The sequence below is a fragment of the Notamacropus eugenii genome, chromosome 1, assembly GCF_028372415.1.
Source record: "Notamacropus eugenii isolate mMacEug1 chromosome 1, mMacEug1.pri_v2, whole genome shotgun sequence".
Classification (NCBI taxonomy): Eukaryota; Metazoa; Chordata; class Mammalia; order Diprotodontia; family Macropodidae; genus Notamacropus; species Notamacropus eugenii.
In genome coordinates this window covers 332,615,892-332,636,685 of record NC_092872.1, presented here as the reverse complement: position 1 = coordinate 332,636,685, position 20,794 = coordinate 332,615,892, and the positions used below count along the sequence as shown (strand labels likewise).

Below are 20,794 nucleotides of genomic sequence, written 5' to 3'. Positions count from 1 at the left end.
TGTAGCCAGATAACATGAAAAATGGAAAGGAGAGTGATCAATTGGGGAAAAAAACTAGAGAAGATATAAATAATTGGATTAAAAAAATTTTTCATCCAAATATGGCTATGGAGAAATTAACCTTGAATTCTCGGTGGAGAGGGATAACTACCTTTCAGTGAATCAGTCACTTCTAGAGAATATGATACTTAGACATTTAAAAAAATTAAGAAAAATTTTTCTGGAAAAAAAAATTCTTCATCTTTTTGAGTAGGAAAAACAACTAGTATTATTGTGACTTCCATTTAATGGCAAGTTTATTATTAGGGTTTTGTCATCACCCCTCCCCCACTTCTTTCTGTCGACTTTTTAAAATGATGCCCCTTTTCCATAACTTACTTCCCAGTGAGTGTCCCCTGCTCCATAAGACCCTTTCTTGTAACTAAGAAGCTCAGTGGAGCAAGACACATCAACACACTGGCCGTAATCCGACACCTTGTTGTACTTCAGTTCTCCAAGCCATGGTTGCTTTTTGCATTGATTGGGAATTCAGATTGTTTTTCTTTTTGTTTTTCTTTTTTAGTTTTTAAAATGCTTTATTAATGTTCTTTTTTCCTTTCACTGTCCACCAATCTTTCTTACTTGCCCCCAAGTATGCCTTATAACAAATGTGTATAATAAGGCAAAACAGATCAAGATATTGGTCTCATCTGAAAATGTATACCTTCTTCTGTAGCTCTAGTCTGTCATCTCTCCAGTCAAGAGGTGGAACACATATGTGCTTTATCATCCATCTCTTGAAGTCATAAGTCACTGCTATATTCAAAGTTTTGAGTTTTTTCAGAATTTTTACCTTTGCCAAAAACTGGACATCAAGAGGATGCCCATCAATTGGGGAATGACTGAATAAATTATGGTGTATGAATGTAATGGAACACTATTGTGCTGTAAGAAATGAGGAACAGGAAGACTTCAGAGAGGCCTGGAAAGACATATGAACTGATGCTGAGAGAAAGAAGCAGAACCAGAACTTTGTACACAGCAACAACCACAGTGTGCGAGGAATTTTTCTGGTAGACTTAGTACTTCATTGCAATGCAGGGACTTAAAAAATTCCCAATGGATTCTTGAGGCAAAATGCCTTTCACATCCCAAGAAAGAACTATGGAATTGGATTGCAGAATGAACCAGACAGTTTTCTTTTGTATTATGTTTTGTTTTGTTTTATGATTTCTGCCATTCATTTTGGTTCTTCTATGCAACATGACTAAGGTGAAAATGTATTTAATAGGAATGTGTGTGTAGAACCTATATAAAATTGTATGCTGTCTCAGAGAGGGAGTGGGGAAGAAGGAGGAGGGAGGGGGAAAAAAATCTAAGATATATGGAAGTGATTGTAGAACACTGAAAATAAATAAAATAATTTAATTTAAAAAAAAGAATACAAAAAAAAAGAATTTTTACTTTTATCATTGGTCATGGGGCAAATTGGTTACCTGGTTCTGTTCACTTTACTCTGCATCATTTTATACAAATTTTTCCATAGTTCTTTTGTTCTAGAATATTCCTCATCTCTTATGGCACTACAAAATTCCATTGCATTCCACAATTTGTTCAACCATTCCGCAGGTAATGAACACCTGTTTTGTTTCTAGTTCTTTGCTTTCATTGATCTGCTGTAGAGCCATCTGTAATATTTAAAGTGCTATAGAACCATCAGTTATTTTATTAGTTTCGCTTTATTTTTATTATTTTTACCAAATGGAAGTGGGTGAAGGATAAGGCATATCCGGTTGCCTAGATTTTTCTTTCTAGCACAATATTTGGAGCACAAATGCACTTTTAAATCCATGGTGCAAACATACTCTACTCATTTTCATTGAGGTTCACAAATATATCTTCTAAGGAAGAAAGGACCCTTGTGACCAGAATGTTGAATTAGTCAAATAATTCTCTAACTGCTTACTGTCTATATATTTGATTTTTTAAATTTAATTTTGTTTGAATGGGGGGAATAAAGAGGCTATGCTTTGCAAATTAGAGTATTTGCCTGTAATTCTTACCTACATAAATAACTAAGCATTTGTTTTTAATTTTGCTTTGTTCCTAGGTTTGAAATCCCTGAGCCAGAGCCTACTGAAGCAGATAAACTGGCAGTGGAGAAAGGAGAGCAACCAATCAGTGCAGATTTGAAACGATTTAGAAAAGAATATGTCCAACCTGTACAACTTAGGTTTGACCCAGTATTATATTTGTCATGTTCTACCCAAGTTTTCTTCTCCATTTAACATAACACTTGTCCCCTCTCATCTCAGATGCAGGTGTTTGCTTTATGCATGAATGTCTCAGGGGGCAAAGTGTGCTCTGATTATTTCCAAGTACATGATAGATACCCTAAAAGTGGATTCTTATTCCTATAGACTAGTGTCCTAGTATTTATTTTCAAGTATAATTAAGCTCTATAAAATTATAGATAGATATAATAGATATATCTGTTTCTACATCAAGAGATACATGTGTGCCTACATCTATCTACCTGTATGTACGTATATATACATATTTATATTGGTATCCCTGTCTAAAGTGGCAATGGTGGCATAGTGACTAGGGAACAGGTCTTTGATCTTCACCAAGTCACTTAATATCTCAATTCCTCAGTCAACTTTTTAAGATTGTGTTGCAGAATACTTCCCTATATTTGACAGAGGCTTCTCACCAGAAATTCCCTATAACAGTGAAATCATAAGTCCAGGACAAAAAAAGTAGACAAATTGACTGTTGTTGAACTTTTTTTTTTCCTGTCTAGTTATTTTGAACTTTTTTATAACTTTATTTTCATAGGGGCTGTAGATCTTTCCACAAAAAAAAAGAAAATCTACAGATTAGTTTTTTAGAAAATTATCTTACTAATTGATAGAAATTAATTTGAGAGAAGATAAAAATGTATAGGAAGAAACAATGTTAACTACTCGTTGGGTTAAACCTCATGTACTATTTATAATAAATAGCTTAACTTATATATAGTATTTTCTATATGCCAAGTATTATGCTAAACACTTTACCAGTATTGTGTTGTTTGATCCTCACAGCATTGGGATGGAGGTGCTATGATTATCCCTATTTTACAGATGAGGAGACTAAGGCAAATGGAGGTTAAGTAACTTATCCAGGATCCTACAACTAAGAAGCACTTGAGCACTTAATTCAGGTCTTTCTCATTGCAAGCCTGGTACTCTGTGCACTGTGGCACCCCCCAGCTGCCTATTGAAGTGTCAGCAGCAGAATTGGAAGTAGAATGGAAGTAGACTAGAAGAATAAACGAACAAAAAGAATTCTACCATAATTGTGTTCTCTCTTAATGGAAGAATTATTTACTTCTTGTGCATTTCATGTGGGTGAAGAACTTCCCAAGTTCCATCGGACAAATTTCAGCAAATACAGCCTTTTCAGTTCTTTGTAATTTGTAAAGTATTTTTTAAATAAGTTTTTAAAAACCACTCTTCGTTATTGATAATCTGCTAATTGTGATCTTTCGATTGAGAACTCCTGATCATGGAATCACTATGAACAAGTTTGATTTTAGAAAAGTTAATCTTTCTTACTAACAGCCTTTTTCAGATTTTCCTTTTTGGAAGTGTCATAGTGTACAAACTACAGCTAACCAACATTGTGGTCATTGGTCTTAGGATCGTAGATTTAGAGTCGAAAGGGACAGTACAGCTTCTTTTATTTACAGATGAGGAATCTCATGAAGCTTAGAGATATTAAATGACTTGCCCAACATAGCCTAGCTACTAAGTATCAGAAGTGTCATTTGAACCCAGGTTGTCTGATTGTAAGTTCATTCCATTACACTCTGCTGCCTCTCACCACCAGACTTGGGGCAATAAGTTTAGGGCTTTATTGGTCACCTCAGCATTGGCCTTTGCAATAACTATTCAGGCCCAGTACACTAGCTTGTCTATAAAAGGAGTAGCCACTGAGGCATAAGCAAACAAATGAGCTGATATGTAGTTTATAATTCTTTTTTCTTTCCTCTGAGGGCCACAGGCATTATCCCACAATCCCACCTCCCATAAGCTCTCTGTTCAGATTCCTGCTAGATTCCTGAGTTAATCCCCCCATACCACATATGTAAGCTTAAGGTTTCTGTAGTATGTTTTCTGGATTCTAAAATACCCTTTTCACTTAAGAATTTAAAAGTAGTTTTTCTATTCTTTATAGATTAATATAAATTAATATAACAATAGATTAATATGTTATTAATATAGATTAATAACAACTTAAACTTATAGAGTACTTTGAACTTCTCACCTCCATGAAGGGATGGTTTGAAGATATCTTCTAATATGTTTTCTTTTGCTCCTACTTGATCTTTATAATTTTGTCAAATTTACTTTTGATTTTTTGTTTGTAGTTCTTAGCAGTCATCATGTTAATAATTTTCTTGCTGCTGTTTCCTTCCTTTTTTATCAATTCATGTAGATTTTTCTGAGTTTCTCTGTTCTCATTAGATACATCATTTCTAACAGTACAGTAATATTCTATTACATTCATATGCCACGGTTTATTTGGTCATTTCTCAACTGATGGACTCAACTTTGTCTCCAATTCTTTGCTCTTTGTGAAAGTATTAAATTAAATTAAAATCCCTATTTAACCTCTAGTGAAGAAATTGAAGTTTAAAGAGTTTAATTTTTTTATTTACCCTGGAGCTATTGAGTTTCACTATCCCTCAAATTAGAATCTAATTCTTCTGAGCTCACATCCAGTGTTTTCACTAGATTTATATGAATAGGGAAAATTCTCTTAAGATAACTAGCTAATTAATCATAGGAGCAATAATATATTTTTATTTTAGAATAAAATGATTTTAACAGTTTTTTAATATTAAGTACTTGGAGGTTTTTTTTTATTTTGTCTTGACATTATCAAAATATACTCATTTATATACTCATTTTATTGGGAATAATTATTTTTTCCCTTTATTTTGTATTGACCTTTGTACTTAGGGCTGTCACCGTGGTACTAGAGAAATGTAAAAAATATCTTAGTGCTTGGTTTAAACTAAAATGTGTTCTTTATTATCTTCCATTTTATTAGGATACTAAATGTATTTCGGCACTGGGTAGAACATCATTTTTATGATTTTGAGAGAGATCTGGAGTTACTTGAAAAATTAGAATCCTTTATTTCAAGTGTAAAAGGTATGTTATTTCAAGGTCTGATTGTAACTTACATTTGAGTTGGTTACTTTCAAAATCTGTGTGATTTCTGAAAAAGATACTTTTTTATTGCTTTCCCCAAACATCTGATTTTAAAGTAGATGGAACAATGGAATAATAGAGTTTTATAATTTTTGTCAGATGACTCATGTTTAGAATCACCTGGAGTCATTTCAAAATTATTTTTAACTTGTTATTTGGGCTTCTGAGTTCTGTGGTTGTTTTACATTTGAGGGAATTAGGGGGCTTGTCTGGACGGTCCTACATGGTTTATCTTTCAATTATCATACTTTTAACCTGAAGAAAATATGGGGAAAATATCTGTTAATACTCATTCTCCAAGTTACAGGATGATTTCTGCTTACCTATAAAATTTTTCTTCCTTCTGTGATAAACAGAAAGTGCACTTCTAGGCATATTAAGATCAGAGAGGGAAATAACGATAGAGTTTACTCCTTGATATTTCAGAGCAGAACTTTACATCACTAAATCAAAAGAATACAAGTTTAAACAAATGGACAATTTCTTTGCTTCACTGAGTGAAAGTCATGAAGTTTTGCCCAGAGACAATGCTGGTTGTTGTCTGTTCTCGAATAGGACCAAAATGACATCACCATGATAAAGTCAAGTTTCAGTTGTCCTGCTGTGGCTGATCAGACCAGTAGGAGCTCGGAATGCTCTACTATAGATTGGGCGCAGATAGTTCACTTGAACATTTGGGGTGGATACTCCCAATTGGCACATCCTATGTTTCCTTTGTGCTGTTTCAATTCTGCTTTGCTTATACAGCACAGCACCCTTTCTGATGTGGGCATGCCATGCTGAGCGGGCCTGTGTCACTGTCTCCCATGTTGCCCCATCAAATCCAAAGGCTATTGCCTTTGGCATTGATTAAACACACCAGATTGAAGGCTGGCTTAATTTTCCACTCTTTTGTTTTTAAGAGATTTTGCTTTAAAGTAGTCATTTTGAAGTGTTTGTTCCATGTTTAAAACATGCCATTTTTGTTAGTTTACCTTTTTTACTTTCATGAGAATAGAATAATATAAAATCTAAATCTAGACATTTTAAAATTTCTGTATACGCTGTCACCTAGAATGCTGTACATTCTACGATACGAGTAGCTTTTAAAATAACAGGAAGTAAATGCTTTGACAAAATTATGTGACCAATATATCAATGTACTTGTATGTATAGGTCTTCCTACAGATATTTTTTATTTTTCAGGAAAAACCATGAAGAAGTGGGTAGAGTCAATTGTTAAGATCATCAAGAGGAAAAAGCAAGCTCAGGCAAATGGAATTAGCCATAATATTACTTTTGAAAGTCCACCGCCACCAATTGAGTGGCATATTAGCAGACCAGGACAGTATGAAACATTTGATCTCATGACCCTTCATCCAATAGAAATTGCACGTCAACTAACACTTCTGGAATCTGACCTCTACAGGTAATTCAGTATCACCACAGGTAGAGCATTTAAAATCATTACTCAATTTTCAAGGGCCTGTAGGCACATTAGTATTTTATCTGTTCCACAACTCATAATATAAGTTACTTATGCTTATATTATAGTGGTAACTCACATTTATATCTCACTTTAAGGTTAATGGAGTACTTTCTTTAAAAAAAAACTTTAAAAGCAGATTAAGTATTGTCTCTATTTTACTGATTAGGAAACTGAGGTTTGGAGGGATGATTTGACCCCCTGGTCATGTAGCTTATAAGCTGGGCTCTGAATCTTTAAAGTATAGAATTTGACGACCTCAAGTAAAATTTCATGTGGCGTACCATGTAGATTGTCAGAATTATATTGTCACCACAGATTTTTATTAACATGAAATCACATTATCAGATTCCATAACCTAGAGAGAAAATAAAACTGACACTTAGTCTCTTTCAGTAAAGTAGCAATTCAGTTTTATTCATTTCAGTAATCATATATATCAAGCTCCTATTAATTTCAGAACATCCTAGGTGATGAGAGAGATAAAAAGCTTTAGCAAGTAAAAAGAGAACTTTTAATTCTTCCTTCCATGAACTGAAAGTCATGAGTATTGGAGAGCTACTCATGTGTAGGTCACCCTTCTATTCTTGCCTTAAGCCCCCCTCCAAAAAAAAAAAATCCTTTCAAACCTAGCTAAATGTGTAAGTAGAATATTTGTAAATATTTATTGATTTTATCTAAATAGTTGGTTTTGTTGGCATATAGTTATAAAGCCGAACAAGATAGAATATTTGAAATGTTTTTGCATTTTAACATTTACCATTTTCTTCTGTCTTTTCACTTTATTCTGATATTTCTCACTATTGAGTGAGTTCTGTTTGCTCCATTCTAATTTTCCATGAAGTACACTCTTTGAGTAGGGTTTTCATCTCTTTTTCTAAGCTCTTGGTTACCTTTTTGGTCTCATTTTATAATACTGTCCATATGCATTTATATATGTTTTCTTTCCTTTCAACATATTGCACTAATGCATCTAGTAGGCAGGTTTTAGGCTTTGAAAAAAATCTCTTTAGAATAATCTTTTTTTTTTTTCTTCCCAAGTTTCTAGTTCATTCCTAATTCGATCTTGGAGTTGTTGTCCAGGGACTGAGTTGATTTTGTCTCCTACTGTAGCTGCAGAAATGCATGGCTGTATCCTGCCTCCCTTCAGGAACCTCTCAGTGCTTGTTCTGTCTTCACTTCTGTTCTAGCCAAAGCTGAGATCTGGCTTCAGGGGCTTGGTTATCAGAGCTGACACTCCCTTACAGTGACACTTTTCAGATGATTGGTTTATTTCAGGTTCATTTGAGCGAGTTTTTCCTGATTTCCCCTCTCCTTCTCTCCTTCTCCAGGGTCACAAAGTCAGTGTGTGTCGAGAGGTTGGGCTTGAACAACTGTCTGCTGTGCCAGACTATTTTTCATTTTTTTTGTTAGTGCTATGAAAATGTTGTTACTATTGCTATATTTTATTTTAATTAAAAAAGATGAATTGGTATAATTGTCCCTTGTAGGGGGAAAAAAGTGAATTAAAATTGTATAGCAGAACAAGATAGGATATTTGAAGTGTGGTTTCAGTACTTTTAAATCTTAACCTCTTTACATACACACACACAACACACACACACACACACACACACACACACACACACATGCACACACACACACACCCCCATATCAGTTAATCAGTAAGCATTTATTAAGAGTGTACTGTGTGGTAGACATTGTGCTAAGCACTAGGGATATAACCAAAAGTGAATAGGCATTATATTCTAATTCTGGTAATTTCCATCTCTACCCTGACACCTTGCTAGTAGGTGCTCCTTTTCCAGTCTTTCCATTCCATCTTCTACAAAACTGCTAAAATATTCTTCCCAAGGCACAGATCTGGCATTCCCCTGTTCAAAAACTTTCAGTGGCTTCCCATCATTTAGATTAAATACAAAGAAAATATTGAAGATAATCAACAGAGGTAAGGCAGTATTAAGAGGCATTTTCGGGATTTTAGCTGGGACTTAAATGAATGCAGGGAAGCCAAGACACAGATGTGAGGAGGAAGAAAATTTCAGTCTTAAGGGACCATACATAAAAGTACATTAAGTCAGGAAATGGAATATCTTATGTAAGGAACAGCACAGAGGACAGTATCACTGGATCGAGGTTATGAAGCCTGGTTATGAAGGGTTTTGAATGCCAATGAGTATGACATGAATGAATATCCAGAAAAAATAAAAGGAGTGGTCAGGCATGGAGGAAGAGAAGCACAGGAAAGCAGTGTTACAACCTAGAGGGAAGAGAATATCTGGAAGAGAGTTATTAAGTGTTGAAGGCTGCAGAGAGGTTATGGAAAATGAGGATTGAGAAAAGGCCATTGGATTAGGTCATTCTTAACACTGCAGGGAGCAGTTTTGATTGAGTGATAAGGTCAGAAGCCAAAATACAGAGAGTTAAAAAGAGAGTGAAGAAAGAAAGTGGAGGCACCAATTGCAAACTCTCAAGGAATTTAGCCAGAAAATGTAAATGAGATAGGACAAAAGTTAAAGGGAAGACTGGTTCAAGTGAAAGTTGTATTTCACTGGGGGGACTGATAAGACAGACCAGAAAAGTAACTAGGAGACATATTATGAAGGGCTTTTAGGATTAGGCTGAAAATTTTCTATTTTATCTTAGAGATGATAGGGAATCCATAAAGGTCTTAGCAGGAGAGGATAGGGTCCAATCTGTGTTTTAGGGATATCATTTTGATAACTATATAACAATGTGTTAGTGAGAGGTTGAAAGTAGGCAGTCTATTGCAATAGTCCATACAAGAGATGATGAAGGTATAAACTAGGGTAGAGCCTGTGTAGGTGGAGAAAAGCGGGTTGGGTGATATATTGTTAAGGTAGAACTGATAATGACTTGGTGACTGATTCTGTGTAGGACCAAATATCTACAGAAATTCTTGTTCTTGTTGCTTTTGTGCATGTGAAATGTAATCTTCTCCACCAGTTTCTTCATTTACCTCTCCAGAGATCTTCCTTCTGTTTATTCTAGATGTGGTCACTGAGAATAATTTCTGTATCACCAAAAGGTCTGAGGGACCAGTAATATTATGTGTGCACTCTGTGTGTTATTTTTTTAACGCACAATTCAGAATTTACTGACTGTCCCTACTTCTACTTATTATAAATAGTAACTTAATCTTTTCTTCCTTCTCATTGACCTGTGGCTCAACAGGGCAGTGCAGCCTTCTGAACTTGTGGGAAGTGTATGGACTAAGGAAGATAAAGAAATAAATTCCCCAAATTTATTGAAAATGATTCGGCATACTACAAATCTTACTCTCTGGTTTGAAAAGTAAGTACATGTGTGGTATAGTTCTGTGGTATAGTTCTAATGTCAAAATTGAAGTTAAGTAATTTAAAAAAATTCTTAAAACTCATGCACATTTTCTAAGCAGTATTTCCTTATATCTCTTTTTGACCAGGTGCCTAGTAGAAGCAGAAAACTTTGAAGAACGAGTGGCAGTATTAAGTAGGATTATAGAAGTTCTGCAAGTTTTTCAAGACTTGAACAATTTCAATGGTGTATTAGAGATAGTCAGTGCAGTGAATTCAGTGCCTGTGTACAGATTGGACCATACATTTGAAGTAAGTCTTAGACCATAAATATTTCCTTCTTTTGGAGGAAGAAACTGTGTGTATAGAAAGATCTAAATCTATGTATGTGTGTATATATATATTGTATACATGCATTAAATATTGTAAGGAGGCAGTGTAGCGTTGATGGAGAGTCAAATTCAAGTCAGGAAGACTTGTATTCAAGTCCTGCCTCTGATATATAGAAGCTGTGTGACCCTAAGCCAATCACTTAACCTCTCAATGTTGCAGACACATTTATTAAGCACCTACTGTGCCCCAGGCACTGTGTTTAAGTGCTAGGGATAAAAATAAGAAAAAAGAAAGACAGGACGTGCCTTCAGGGAACTTTTCTAATAAAGGAAGCTCCAAAAATGGGAGTAGAGAAGGAGAAAAGAGACCTGATGAGCAGGCTTGGTGGTGAAGTAAGTCAGAAAAGTCCTAATGCAATGAAGCTGGATGAGAAATGAAGAGATACCTGAGCTGAGGTTTCTCCTTAAATGGGGGTTTGAGATCATGGCCCCAGCCTCCAATCAGAGAGTCAGAGTGTAGTGATAAGGGGCAGTTCCAAGGCTATGAGATATTAAAGGATGCTGAGGTTATCCCTGTAATGACTTCCCAGACCAAATGGTGGAGAAGTTGATCACAGAAGTCCCGAAGTAGTTAATTCAGGTGAGAAATGGGTTATAGAAAAGGTGCCAGTGTACCTTGTTACAGGAAGGGAGTTATCTTCTGCACCTAGGAGTTTCCTATACATGTGATTTCTGTGAAGTCATGGGTCATGGTACATTATGTTACCTAATGTATCATATGTCATATATAATCACATTTTTAGAAAGTCTCTTTAGTATGGTAGATGCTATGGTATTGCAGATAAAAATAGAAAATTGATGCTAGGCCATTTACTGTTAGTGTTAAAAAGTTTATAGGATATATGGTTACTTCTGGTATGCCGTGGTATAAAGGTGTACAAATGAATGCTGTGCTACATGTGACCATCTTAAATGATCAAAAAAGATGATTATTTGAGAATATGGTTGAAGAAGGAATAATGTAGGGAAATTTATATTCCTGGACTATGAAAATAACTATAAAAGATTTCAGTCAAGGGCCCTTTTTCAATTTTAAGTTTGCTTTAAAAATTTATTTAAGGATGGGTTCAAAAAATTAGAAATATGCACTGTTACTTTGGAATAGTACTTGATCTGCTGACTAGAAATGATTGATTTTTAAGACCTTTAGGTTGGCTCAGTTATCTCAAGAGGTAATATAAAAACTTTAGTTTCAGAAAAAGTTAAATATATGTAACACTTAGGAGCAGGGTGACCTGATGGCAGATATAAAGGTCAGATATGAAATCAGATATGAAAGACTGCAAAGCTTCAGAAATATTTGGGGAAAAGAGAGAGGGGGTGTGTGTGTGTGTGTGTGTGTGTGTGTGTGTGTGTGTGTGTGTGTGTGTGTGTGTGTGTGTGTAATGTGTTTTGGCTTTGTGTTAATTAGCAAATAGAATATTCTTTATTTTATATGTAGTAATGTGTTTCTGAAAAGCTGTGTGTAAACCAGATTCTTACAGATCATTGAGAATGTGTTAATAGAATTGTTTTGATAAGTGAAAAACCCTTTTTTGTATTGTCATTACCTTTTCATGAAAGGAGGTATATTGGTAGTTTTAAAAAATATATATATACATGACATTAGCATGAACTTAATCAAATGTAATCCATTTATAGCTACAAGATTAAAAGGGAATGGCAACCTGTACCTTTGACAGAATTTATACTTGTTTTAAGGCATTACAGGAAAGAAAACGGAAGATTTTAGATGAAGCTGTAGAACTAAGCCAAGATCACTTTAAAAAATACCTAGCAAAACTTAAATCAATCAACCCACCTTGTGTGCCTTTTTTTGGTAAGTTACCAGATATTCATTTTATAATATTATCCACCTAGATATACATTTTTTCCTTTCCTTTCAACATGTTGCATTATATGTCTAGGAGGCAAAGTTTTTAGGCTTTGAAAAAAACACTTTAGAATGATCTTGCAGTTTCCTCTGTTAGGTGTTTTTCTTCAGTGCTATTAATAAATGATTTACATAACCTAATATTTGAGCCGCCACAAACTGCTACTGAGCACCTGCATGGAAACAAAGAATAATAATTTATTTTGATATCTGAATTGTGTAGGTTTTGAGAGAAAAGTTCAAATAAATTGTGATTTGGTAAATTTAATAGTACCAAGAAAATACAACATCAAGTAAAATAATTTACAGTGACAATTCTTTAACAGTGTATATTGGCTCACTGCCCCAGTGTTACTGTACCAGGGTTTAGTGTTAATGACAAGCTCCAGATGACCTGGATGATTTACCTAAATGCTAGCACCTCTCCATGAGTCCTTCCTTGATTCCCATTAAACTAGCACTGACTGTTTTCCCTCTTGAATTTCATGAAGAACTTTGTACTTCTCAGGCATTCTTTGTTGTTGTTATGGTTGTTAGTATACATGCCACATCCCCAGGAGTTTGCTGGTAGATGTTTAATAACCAGTTCTCTGGGGGAGAGGAGGGCAGGTACTCACAACACTTTTAAGTTTAATCCGCTTTATTTACATTTTCCCATCACTTTTTATATTCTAGACCAGAAAATAATTCAGTCCCTGATTTGCAGTGTTAGCCTGTTTCCAGGGTGAAAAATCTCACTGTGAAAATTTAACAAATCATCTCTTGCAAGTCATTTCAAGCAGGCTCCCATACATCCCTGTTTATCTTTCTGCTTCACTCTAAGCTCTCAAATCTGTCTTTCTACCAGCACTTATCACAATAGGTGCTTAATAAAAATTTGTTGGATTGAATGAGTTTGAAGTGTGACCAAGTGGAAAAAACACTGAATTTGAAGGGAGTAGAACTGGCAATGATGCCACTTCTATCTTGGGCAAGTCACTTAACTTTCCTGGACCTCAGATTTGTCATATGTAAAAATGAATGGATTGGACTAGATGATTTTTAACATTTCTTCCAGTGACAAATCCTTTGATTGTATGAATTGTTATGAAACTGTTGGTCAGGAGTAGAAAAAATACTAGTTTCTTAGTAATTTGTAAGTTCTTTGCTCTTTTGCTCTTGTCTTTTTATTCAAATAAAGTTTTAAAAAAAGGCAAAATTTTTTATTTAAAAAATTTTTTTTTAATAATAAAACTCTTTGTAGTGGCATATTTACCACTAAATAAATTAGGGTTTACCTGTTAAATTGACAACACTATATATTTAAAACACTGCTTTCAAAGTCCCATAGTTGATCCTTGATTATTACCCTTATATATTATGTGCCTTGTAATACTTGTGCCCTTTTGAGGCAAAAATATGTAATTAATAAATAGCATTTAATGCAAGGGGGCATGGCATCATGGGTAGAGAGCCAGCCTAAGGGCCAACTGAGAAAACTTGCCTGTGACATACTGGCCATGTTTCCCTGGGCAAATCACTTATCCTATTAGGAATTTGGGCAGCTCTCTAAGACTATAAATCACACAGAGGGTGTCAATTTAACACTGACAGAAGGAAGTTTCTCACCAAGGAATTCCTTGTATCAGTTAAATAACAAATGTAGTTCTAGGCTCTATCCTTCTCTCCTAATAATATTGAATATAAGGTAAAATGAGAACAAAATAGTGAAATTTTTCTTTTTTTTTTCTCCATAGGAATATATTTAACAAATATTCTGAAGACTGAAGAAGGGAATAATGATTTCCTTAAAAAACAAGGGAAAGAATTAATCAACTTTAGTAAAAGAAGGAAAGTAGCCGAAATTACTGGAGAGATTCAGCAGTATCAGAATCAGCCTTATTGTTTACGGATAGAATCAGAAATAAGGGTAAAATATTTCTTTTACTAAATTTTAGGGAGAATATTTCAGAGGTTTATATGTTATAACTAATTATAATAGTATTTATTTTACCCTCATATTATTTTGAGAGGTCATGTGAATGGACAGCTAGCCTTGTTCAAATCCTCCCTCTGATATATACTAGCTGTGTAACCCTGGACAAATAATTTAATCTCTCAGTGCTTCAGGAAGTTCTCTAAATATTTCCTGTCTTCATAAGTCAAGGGAGTTTGTATATTGGCCACTGATGAATCATAAGAACAGATCTTTCCCACCAAAAAGTAACATTTTACGTGAGATCACAAAAACAATGCTTAGCAGTCCATAGGATTATAGAATCTTGGTATATAGCTGGAAGGGACCTTGGAGAGATCATGTAATCCAAACTTCTCATTTTATAGGTGAGGAAACTAAGACCTAGAAAGAGAAGGCTGACTTGCCCAGTGTAGTGTGGTATAGTAAATAGCTGGACTTAGGGTATGGAAGATGTGGGTTCATGATGCTAAGTGAAATGAGCAGAACAAGGAGAGCACCGTACACAGTAACAGCAACATTGGGCGATGACCAGCTTTGTGATACAAGGATCTAAGAGAACTCCAATAGACTCATGATGGAAAATGCTATCCACATCCAGAGAAAGACTGTGGAGTCTGAATCCAGATTAAAGCCTACTATTTTCTCTCTTTTTTTTCTTTTTTCTCTTGGTTTTTCCCTTTTGTTCTAATTCTTCTTTACAACATGACTATTGTGGAAATATGTCTAATATGATTGTAAAAAAAAAAAAGATGTGGGTTCAAATCTCAACTCTTCACAATGCTTAGTAGAGTGACCCTCGACAAGTCATTTAACTGTGTGTCTTGAGCAGTTCTAGTAGTGATGTTCTTAGAGGTAGGGAGCTCCTATACTTGGAAGTTTGTTATCCTGATGAAATCAGAGATCCTCTGGATATTCACACATAATAGTTCTAAACAGTATTATAGTTTTACATTACTCTAGTGCATAAGTAGTCCAAAGGCATGAAGAAACAGATCTCAGAAGAATTGGGATCTTTTATAAAAGATATGAAAGATCGTTCCAAATTGCTAATGAGAAAATCACAAGTGAAAACAGTTTTAAAGTTTAACCTTATATCCAGAAAATGGACAAAGATGACAAAAGATGAAATAGTTTCATTCTGGAGGTACTTCAAGGAGATAGGCATAAGGCATGAAGACACTATTGGCAGAACTGTGAATGAGTGCAACAATCTTTGAAAGTAATTTGGAATTCTTCTTAAAAAAAGATCAAGGAAGAAAAGACAGTACTGATCTTTTTTACATGCTTCTGGATCATATACTGCTAACCATTTGGATGATTTACATTATATAAATATAATTAGGTAGAGAGGTGTAATGGGAATAATGTTGGACTTGAAGTCAGGAGATATGAGTTCAACTCTACCTGTAAAATGATCTGGTGTGACCAAAGGTAGGTTACTTAAATTCTCAAAGCCTCAGTTTCCTCATCTATTAAATAGAGATAACTTTTTTTTTTTTTTGCTCTTAATAACTCATTGGGTTGTTTTCAGTGAAAGCATTTTGCAAACCTTAAAGCACTATATAAATGAATTATTATAATTGTCAATTTGGTTATTTTTAATAGGAGTAAAATTTTGTGTTATGGGAAGGTAATGTGTATATATACATACACACAGTAAAAACTGGTTTATCTAGAATTCTATCAGCTAGAACTTTTAACTAGCACTTCTTTAAAGTGTGATAATGATTGGCTTTGATAATTATTCTAAAGATATCATAACTATCTGAATCAAAATATAAATGTATTGTTTTATGGTTAAGTAGATTTTATTGTATTCTAATTTTTTTTTTTAAAGTAGTAACATGCATAGCAGGTATGTTAACTTTCCACTAACCAGAGTGCCTACATTCCTACCTACTTATACCAGGAAGATCATAAATTATAGTTCTAGAGTTAGAAGGAGCTTAAAGATCATTTAGTTTAACACTGTCATTTTACAGGTGAGGAAACTGAGGTCTAAGTAGATTAAGTGACTTGACCAGGGTCACAGAGGTGCACTTTGAACCCAGGTCTTCTCTTTCTGCTGTACCATACTGCTTCCTTTTTTTAATGAGCCAGGCTTAGTGAGTACATCCAGGCAGTCTTTGACTGTAGAATATTTACATGTACAAAGGGGATCCTTCTCTGTAAAAGTTTTCCTACTCATACCTGCTTTTCATACCTGCTTTCTTTTTTGCAAAATTATCATTACTAGTATCAGGGAGTATGCATGTCTCTGTGTCACCAGAATTAATAGATTTTATAGATTGTTATTGAGTTGTTTTTCAGTTATATCTGACTCTTCATGACTCCATTTGGGATTTCCCTGGCAACGATACAGGAGTGGTTGGCCATTTCCTTCTCCAGCTCATTTTACAGATGAGGAAACTGAGGCAAACAGGGTTAAGTGACTTGCTTAGGATTATACAGCTGATAATGTCTAAGGCTGGATTTGAACTCATGAAGATGAATCTTTCTGATTCTAAACCCAGTGCTCCATCCACTCTGTCACCTGGCTCTCCTTCTCAGAAGTATAGGCCTTAAACCAGAGGCCATTATGACTTCTCTCTTTCTCTTAACCTTCCACCTCAGGATTCCCTCAACAGAATCTCCAGCTTTATCTTCTTTTGCTCCAGTATCTGAGAAGTGATTTTTCTTCTTACCAAGTCTGATCCTCTCACTTGTGCCCTTAACCCCCAAATTTTAAATCTAGTGGCCATTAACCTACTACCTACAGACATTTGCAAATCTCTCTCATCGTTAAAAACCTTTCATTTGACCTTGTCATTCCTTCAAACTGTCCTCATATTTCCTTTCCTTAAAGGCTGAAATCCTTAAATGAGTAGTCTATACTCTACTTCCCTACATTCTCTTTATTTCTAAACTTCAGGCCCCACCATCAACTAAAACTGCACTTCTCAAGGTTAGCAGTGATTTCTAATTGTTAATTCATGACTTTTCTTTAGTCCTCATGCTTCTTGACTTCTCTACCTTTTGACACCAATTTTGCAGACTCCAAGTCGTCTTTGGCTCTTACTTCATCCTCACTTGACGTATCCAACCAGTGATCAAGTTTTGTCAGTTATACTTCTTCAACATTTCTCATATTTGTTCCTTTCTCTGTACTTACATGGCCACCATCCTGGTTCAAGCCTTCATCTCTTTTGAGGTTCTCTATTATAGTATCCTTATTAGACTTCCTGATTCATGACTTTCCTTTCTCTACTCCATCTTTCACACATCTTCAGTAGTGTCTTTTCGTTTCTTGTTCGAAACTTTCTAGCTGTGAAGTTTTAAAATCCAGTCTACCTTTCTAGGCTTATTTCATATTACTTCCTTTCATGTACTCTGCAGTTCAGCCAAACAGATATATTTACTGTTACCTATACATAACATTTATTGTTCAGTCATGTCTCACTCCTCTGGGGTTTCCTTGGCAGTGATATTGGAGTTATTTGCCATTTCCTTCTCCAGCTCATTGTACAGATAAGGAAACTGAGGCAAACAGAATTAAGTGACTTACCCATGGTCACATAGCTAGTAAGTGTCTGAGATTGGATTTTTTAACTTGGAAAGATGAGTCTTCCTGACTCTCTAGGCCCAGTGCTGTATCCACTGCATGACCTAGCTGCCCCTACATACAATATTACTCCTCCCTTTTCCATGCCTTTGTACAGGCTGTCATCTGTGCTTCAGAAAACCCTCCTTCCTTTCTAACTCTTGGAATTACTTAAATCCTTTCAAGCCTTAGGTTCAGGTGCCCCCTCCTTCTCCTTTCCCCTCCCTCTCCACTCTCTCCCTGAGACAGTGTGCAGTCTTATATAGGTTCTACACATACATTCCTATTAAATACATTTTCACCTTAGTCATATTGCATAGAAGAATTAAAATGAATGGGAGAAACCATAAAACAAAACAATATAAAAGAAAATGGTCTGTTTCAATCTGTAATATAGTTCCATAGTTCCTTCTCCGGATGTGGAAGGCATTTTGCCTCGAGTCCAGTGGGAATTTTTTAGGTCCTTGAATTTCTGTGAAAGACTTGAAAAATTCCTTGCACACTGTGATTGTTGTTGTGCACAAAGTTCTCCTGGTTCTGCTCCTTTCACTCAGCATCAGTTCATATAGGTCCTTCAAGGCCTCTCTGAAGTCTTCCTGTTCATCATTTCTTATAGCACAATAGTATTCCATTACATTCATATATCACAGCTTGTTTAGCCATTCCCCAGTTGATGGGCATCTCCTTGATTTCCAGTTCTTCGCCACCACAGAGGGAGCTGCTATAAACATTTTTGTATATGTGGGATCCTTTCCCATTTTTATGATCTCTTGGGGATGCAGTCCTAGAAGTGGTATTGCTGGATCAAAGGGTATGCACATTTTTGTAGCCCTTTGGGCATAGTTCCAAATTGCTCTCCAGAATGGCTGGATCAGCTCACAGCTCCACCAACAATGAATTAGTGTTCCAACTCTCCCACATCCTCTCCAGCATTTATCATCTTCCTGTTTTGTTATGTTAGCCAATCTGCTAGGTGTGATGTGGTACCTGAGAGTTATTTTGATTTGTATCTCTCTAATCAATAGTGATTTAGAGCATTTTTTCATATGACTATAGATAGCTTTAATTTTATATGTAAACTCTTAATGCCTGCCATTGAAGTAATTTTTAATCTGTTTCAAACAATGACTTGTTTATAAGATGGCTAACAAAGAAACAAGACTGCTTTTTATTTTACTGAGTATAAAATTAGACGTTATTTTATAACCTTAGCTTGTACAACCCTGAGTAGTATAGTTGCCGTCTTTATCATGGTTAGCTTTGGAAAACGATGTTTGTTGAATATAGCAAGATGGTCTTTGATCTTGAGCCTATTTCTTGGTCATCAAGGCTATATTTGTTCAATCAGATATTTATTTGTTACTAATTACCACTTTTACTTGAGAGTTAGGCAGTTGTTACTTGAAAAACAAAAGAAAAGAAAAAGGAAAACGAATAAATAAACAAAAGAGAGTCTTTGATGTGGCTTCATTTCAGGATTTTTCTTAAAAGAACAAATAAAATTTGTGCTCACATTGAAGATCATAAAATTTACTCATCTCTATATTTTATTTCAGAGGTTCTTTGAAAATCTCAACCCTATGGGAAATGCATCAGACAAAGAATTTGCAGACTATTTATTCAATAAATCACATGAAATTGAACCCCGAAACTGTAAGCAACCACCTCGATTTGTAAGTACTTTTACTTGTGTCCTACAACTGATAAAATAGAATGCTAGATTTCATAAGAAAATGGAGGAAATTTGGAAGAAAAAAAGGATTTTCCATTTGCAAAAATATTAGTCTTTTTAGTAGTTTGTAGCTCAGGACAAAATAAAATAATTAAACATATTGACATATACTTAACTCTTCAAATTTGTATGTCTTTAAAATATTATTAATATACAATTATTTTCCACAATCACTTGTATGTGTTTTAGGCATTGAGTTCACAAGGATTATTTCATTCTTTAGTTTCTTTAGTTCTCTTAAATTGACACATATTCTTTAGTTCATTATGAAACCATGCTTTTATCATATTGGATACTTTTGGCATGCTTTTGAAGAACAGACCATTTTTCTTAGTCTAGCCCTTGATAATAGCACATACATTTTCAATGGAGTTTAAATCAGGTCTAAGTTCCTAGGCCACTGAAGTTTGCTTATCTCCACATCCAGGTCATGTAATAGTATTCTATCTCTATTTTGGAATATTGTAAGTTTAGAATAGTTTTGCTTTTTAGTATAGTAATGTATTTTTCGGAGTTCATCATTCACTCAGTATTGGCAAGACTTCCTACTGGGAGTTAAAAAATCTTCCAAACATTTTTGTGAGGTAGACAATTTACCCATTTGATGAAGATATTACAGATCTTATAGGTTCACTTGAATTTCTTTTGCTAATAGTTTTGAATGAAAAAGTGAATTTCATCAGTAAAAATTACTTTTTCCAATCTTTAGTATTCTACTCTTTTTATTGACTTGTCTATAACAAGTATTTTTTCTTCATAGCAATGGTTATCAGCTATTTTTGATTTTGGTGGTGGTGGTGTGGTGAGGTTATTTTTTTTTTAAATAGATCTTCTCACTATTTTTCCAGTGCCCCAATACGGAGCAAATAATAACAATCCCTCTATCTTCCAGGTCCCTTGGAAGGTCTATGATTACTAACTGAGGATTAATTAGACTTTCTTGAAGTGATAACTTCTCAGTTCTTGGTTTTATTATTTCTTGTTGACCACACTTTTCTTTGTACTTTGTTGCAACTGATTTTTTTTCATTGTGAGCTTAAATGATCTTTGAAATATTTTATGTCTCCACATCAACAACCAGTGCAGTATCTTTAACAGTTATTAAGGTGTGCTCTTTAGGAGCTACAGCTTTTGCACATCTCCTTGGGAAAATGTCCATATAGAAAAAAATTCAAACACCACGTACCACATTGATTTTTTTTTTTTTACAATAAGACAAATTTTTCAAGTTATCTGATTGAGTTCAATTATCT

At 34.7% G+C, this 20,794-nt stretch overlaps 1 protein-coding gene across 1 annotated transcript in view; it reads left to right on the top strand.

Annotated features, from left to right (window-relative positions):
- SOS2 (SOS Ras/Rho guanine nucleotide exchange factor 2) overlaps positions 1-20,794 on the top strand; it is a 125,465-nt gene that overhangs the window by 86,875 nt on the left and 17,796 nt on the right. The window contains exons 12-19 of the mRNA XM_072629785.1: positions 2,090-2,212; positions 5,083-5,186; positions 6,432-6,654; positions 9,907-10,026; positions 10,157-10,319; positions 12,101-12,218; positions 14,009-14,181; positions 19,366-19,482. Of these exons, the coding sequence (XP_072485886.1) occupies positions 2,090-2,212; positions 5,083-5,186; positions 6,432-6,654; positions 9,907-10,026; positions 10,157-10,319; positions 12,101-12,218; positions 14,009-14,181; positions 19,366-19,482 (1,141 nt within the window). The remainder of the gene's footprint in view (positions 1-2,089; positions 2,213-5,082; positions 5,187-6,431; positions 6,655-9,906; positions 10,027-10,156; positions 10,320-12,100; positions 12,219-14,008; positions 14,182-19,365; positions 19,483-20,794) is intronic.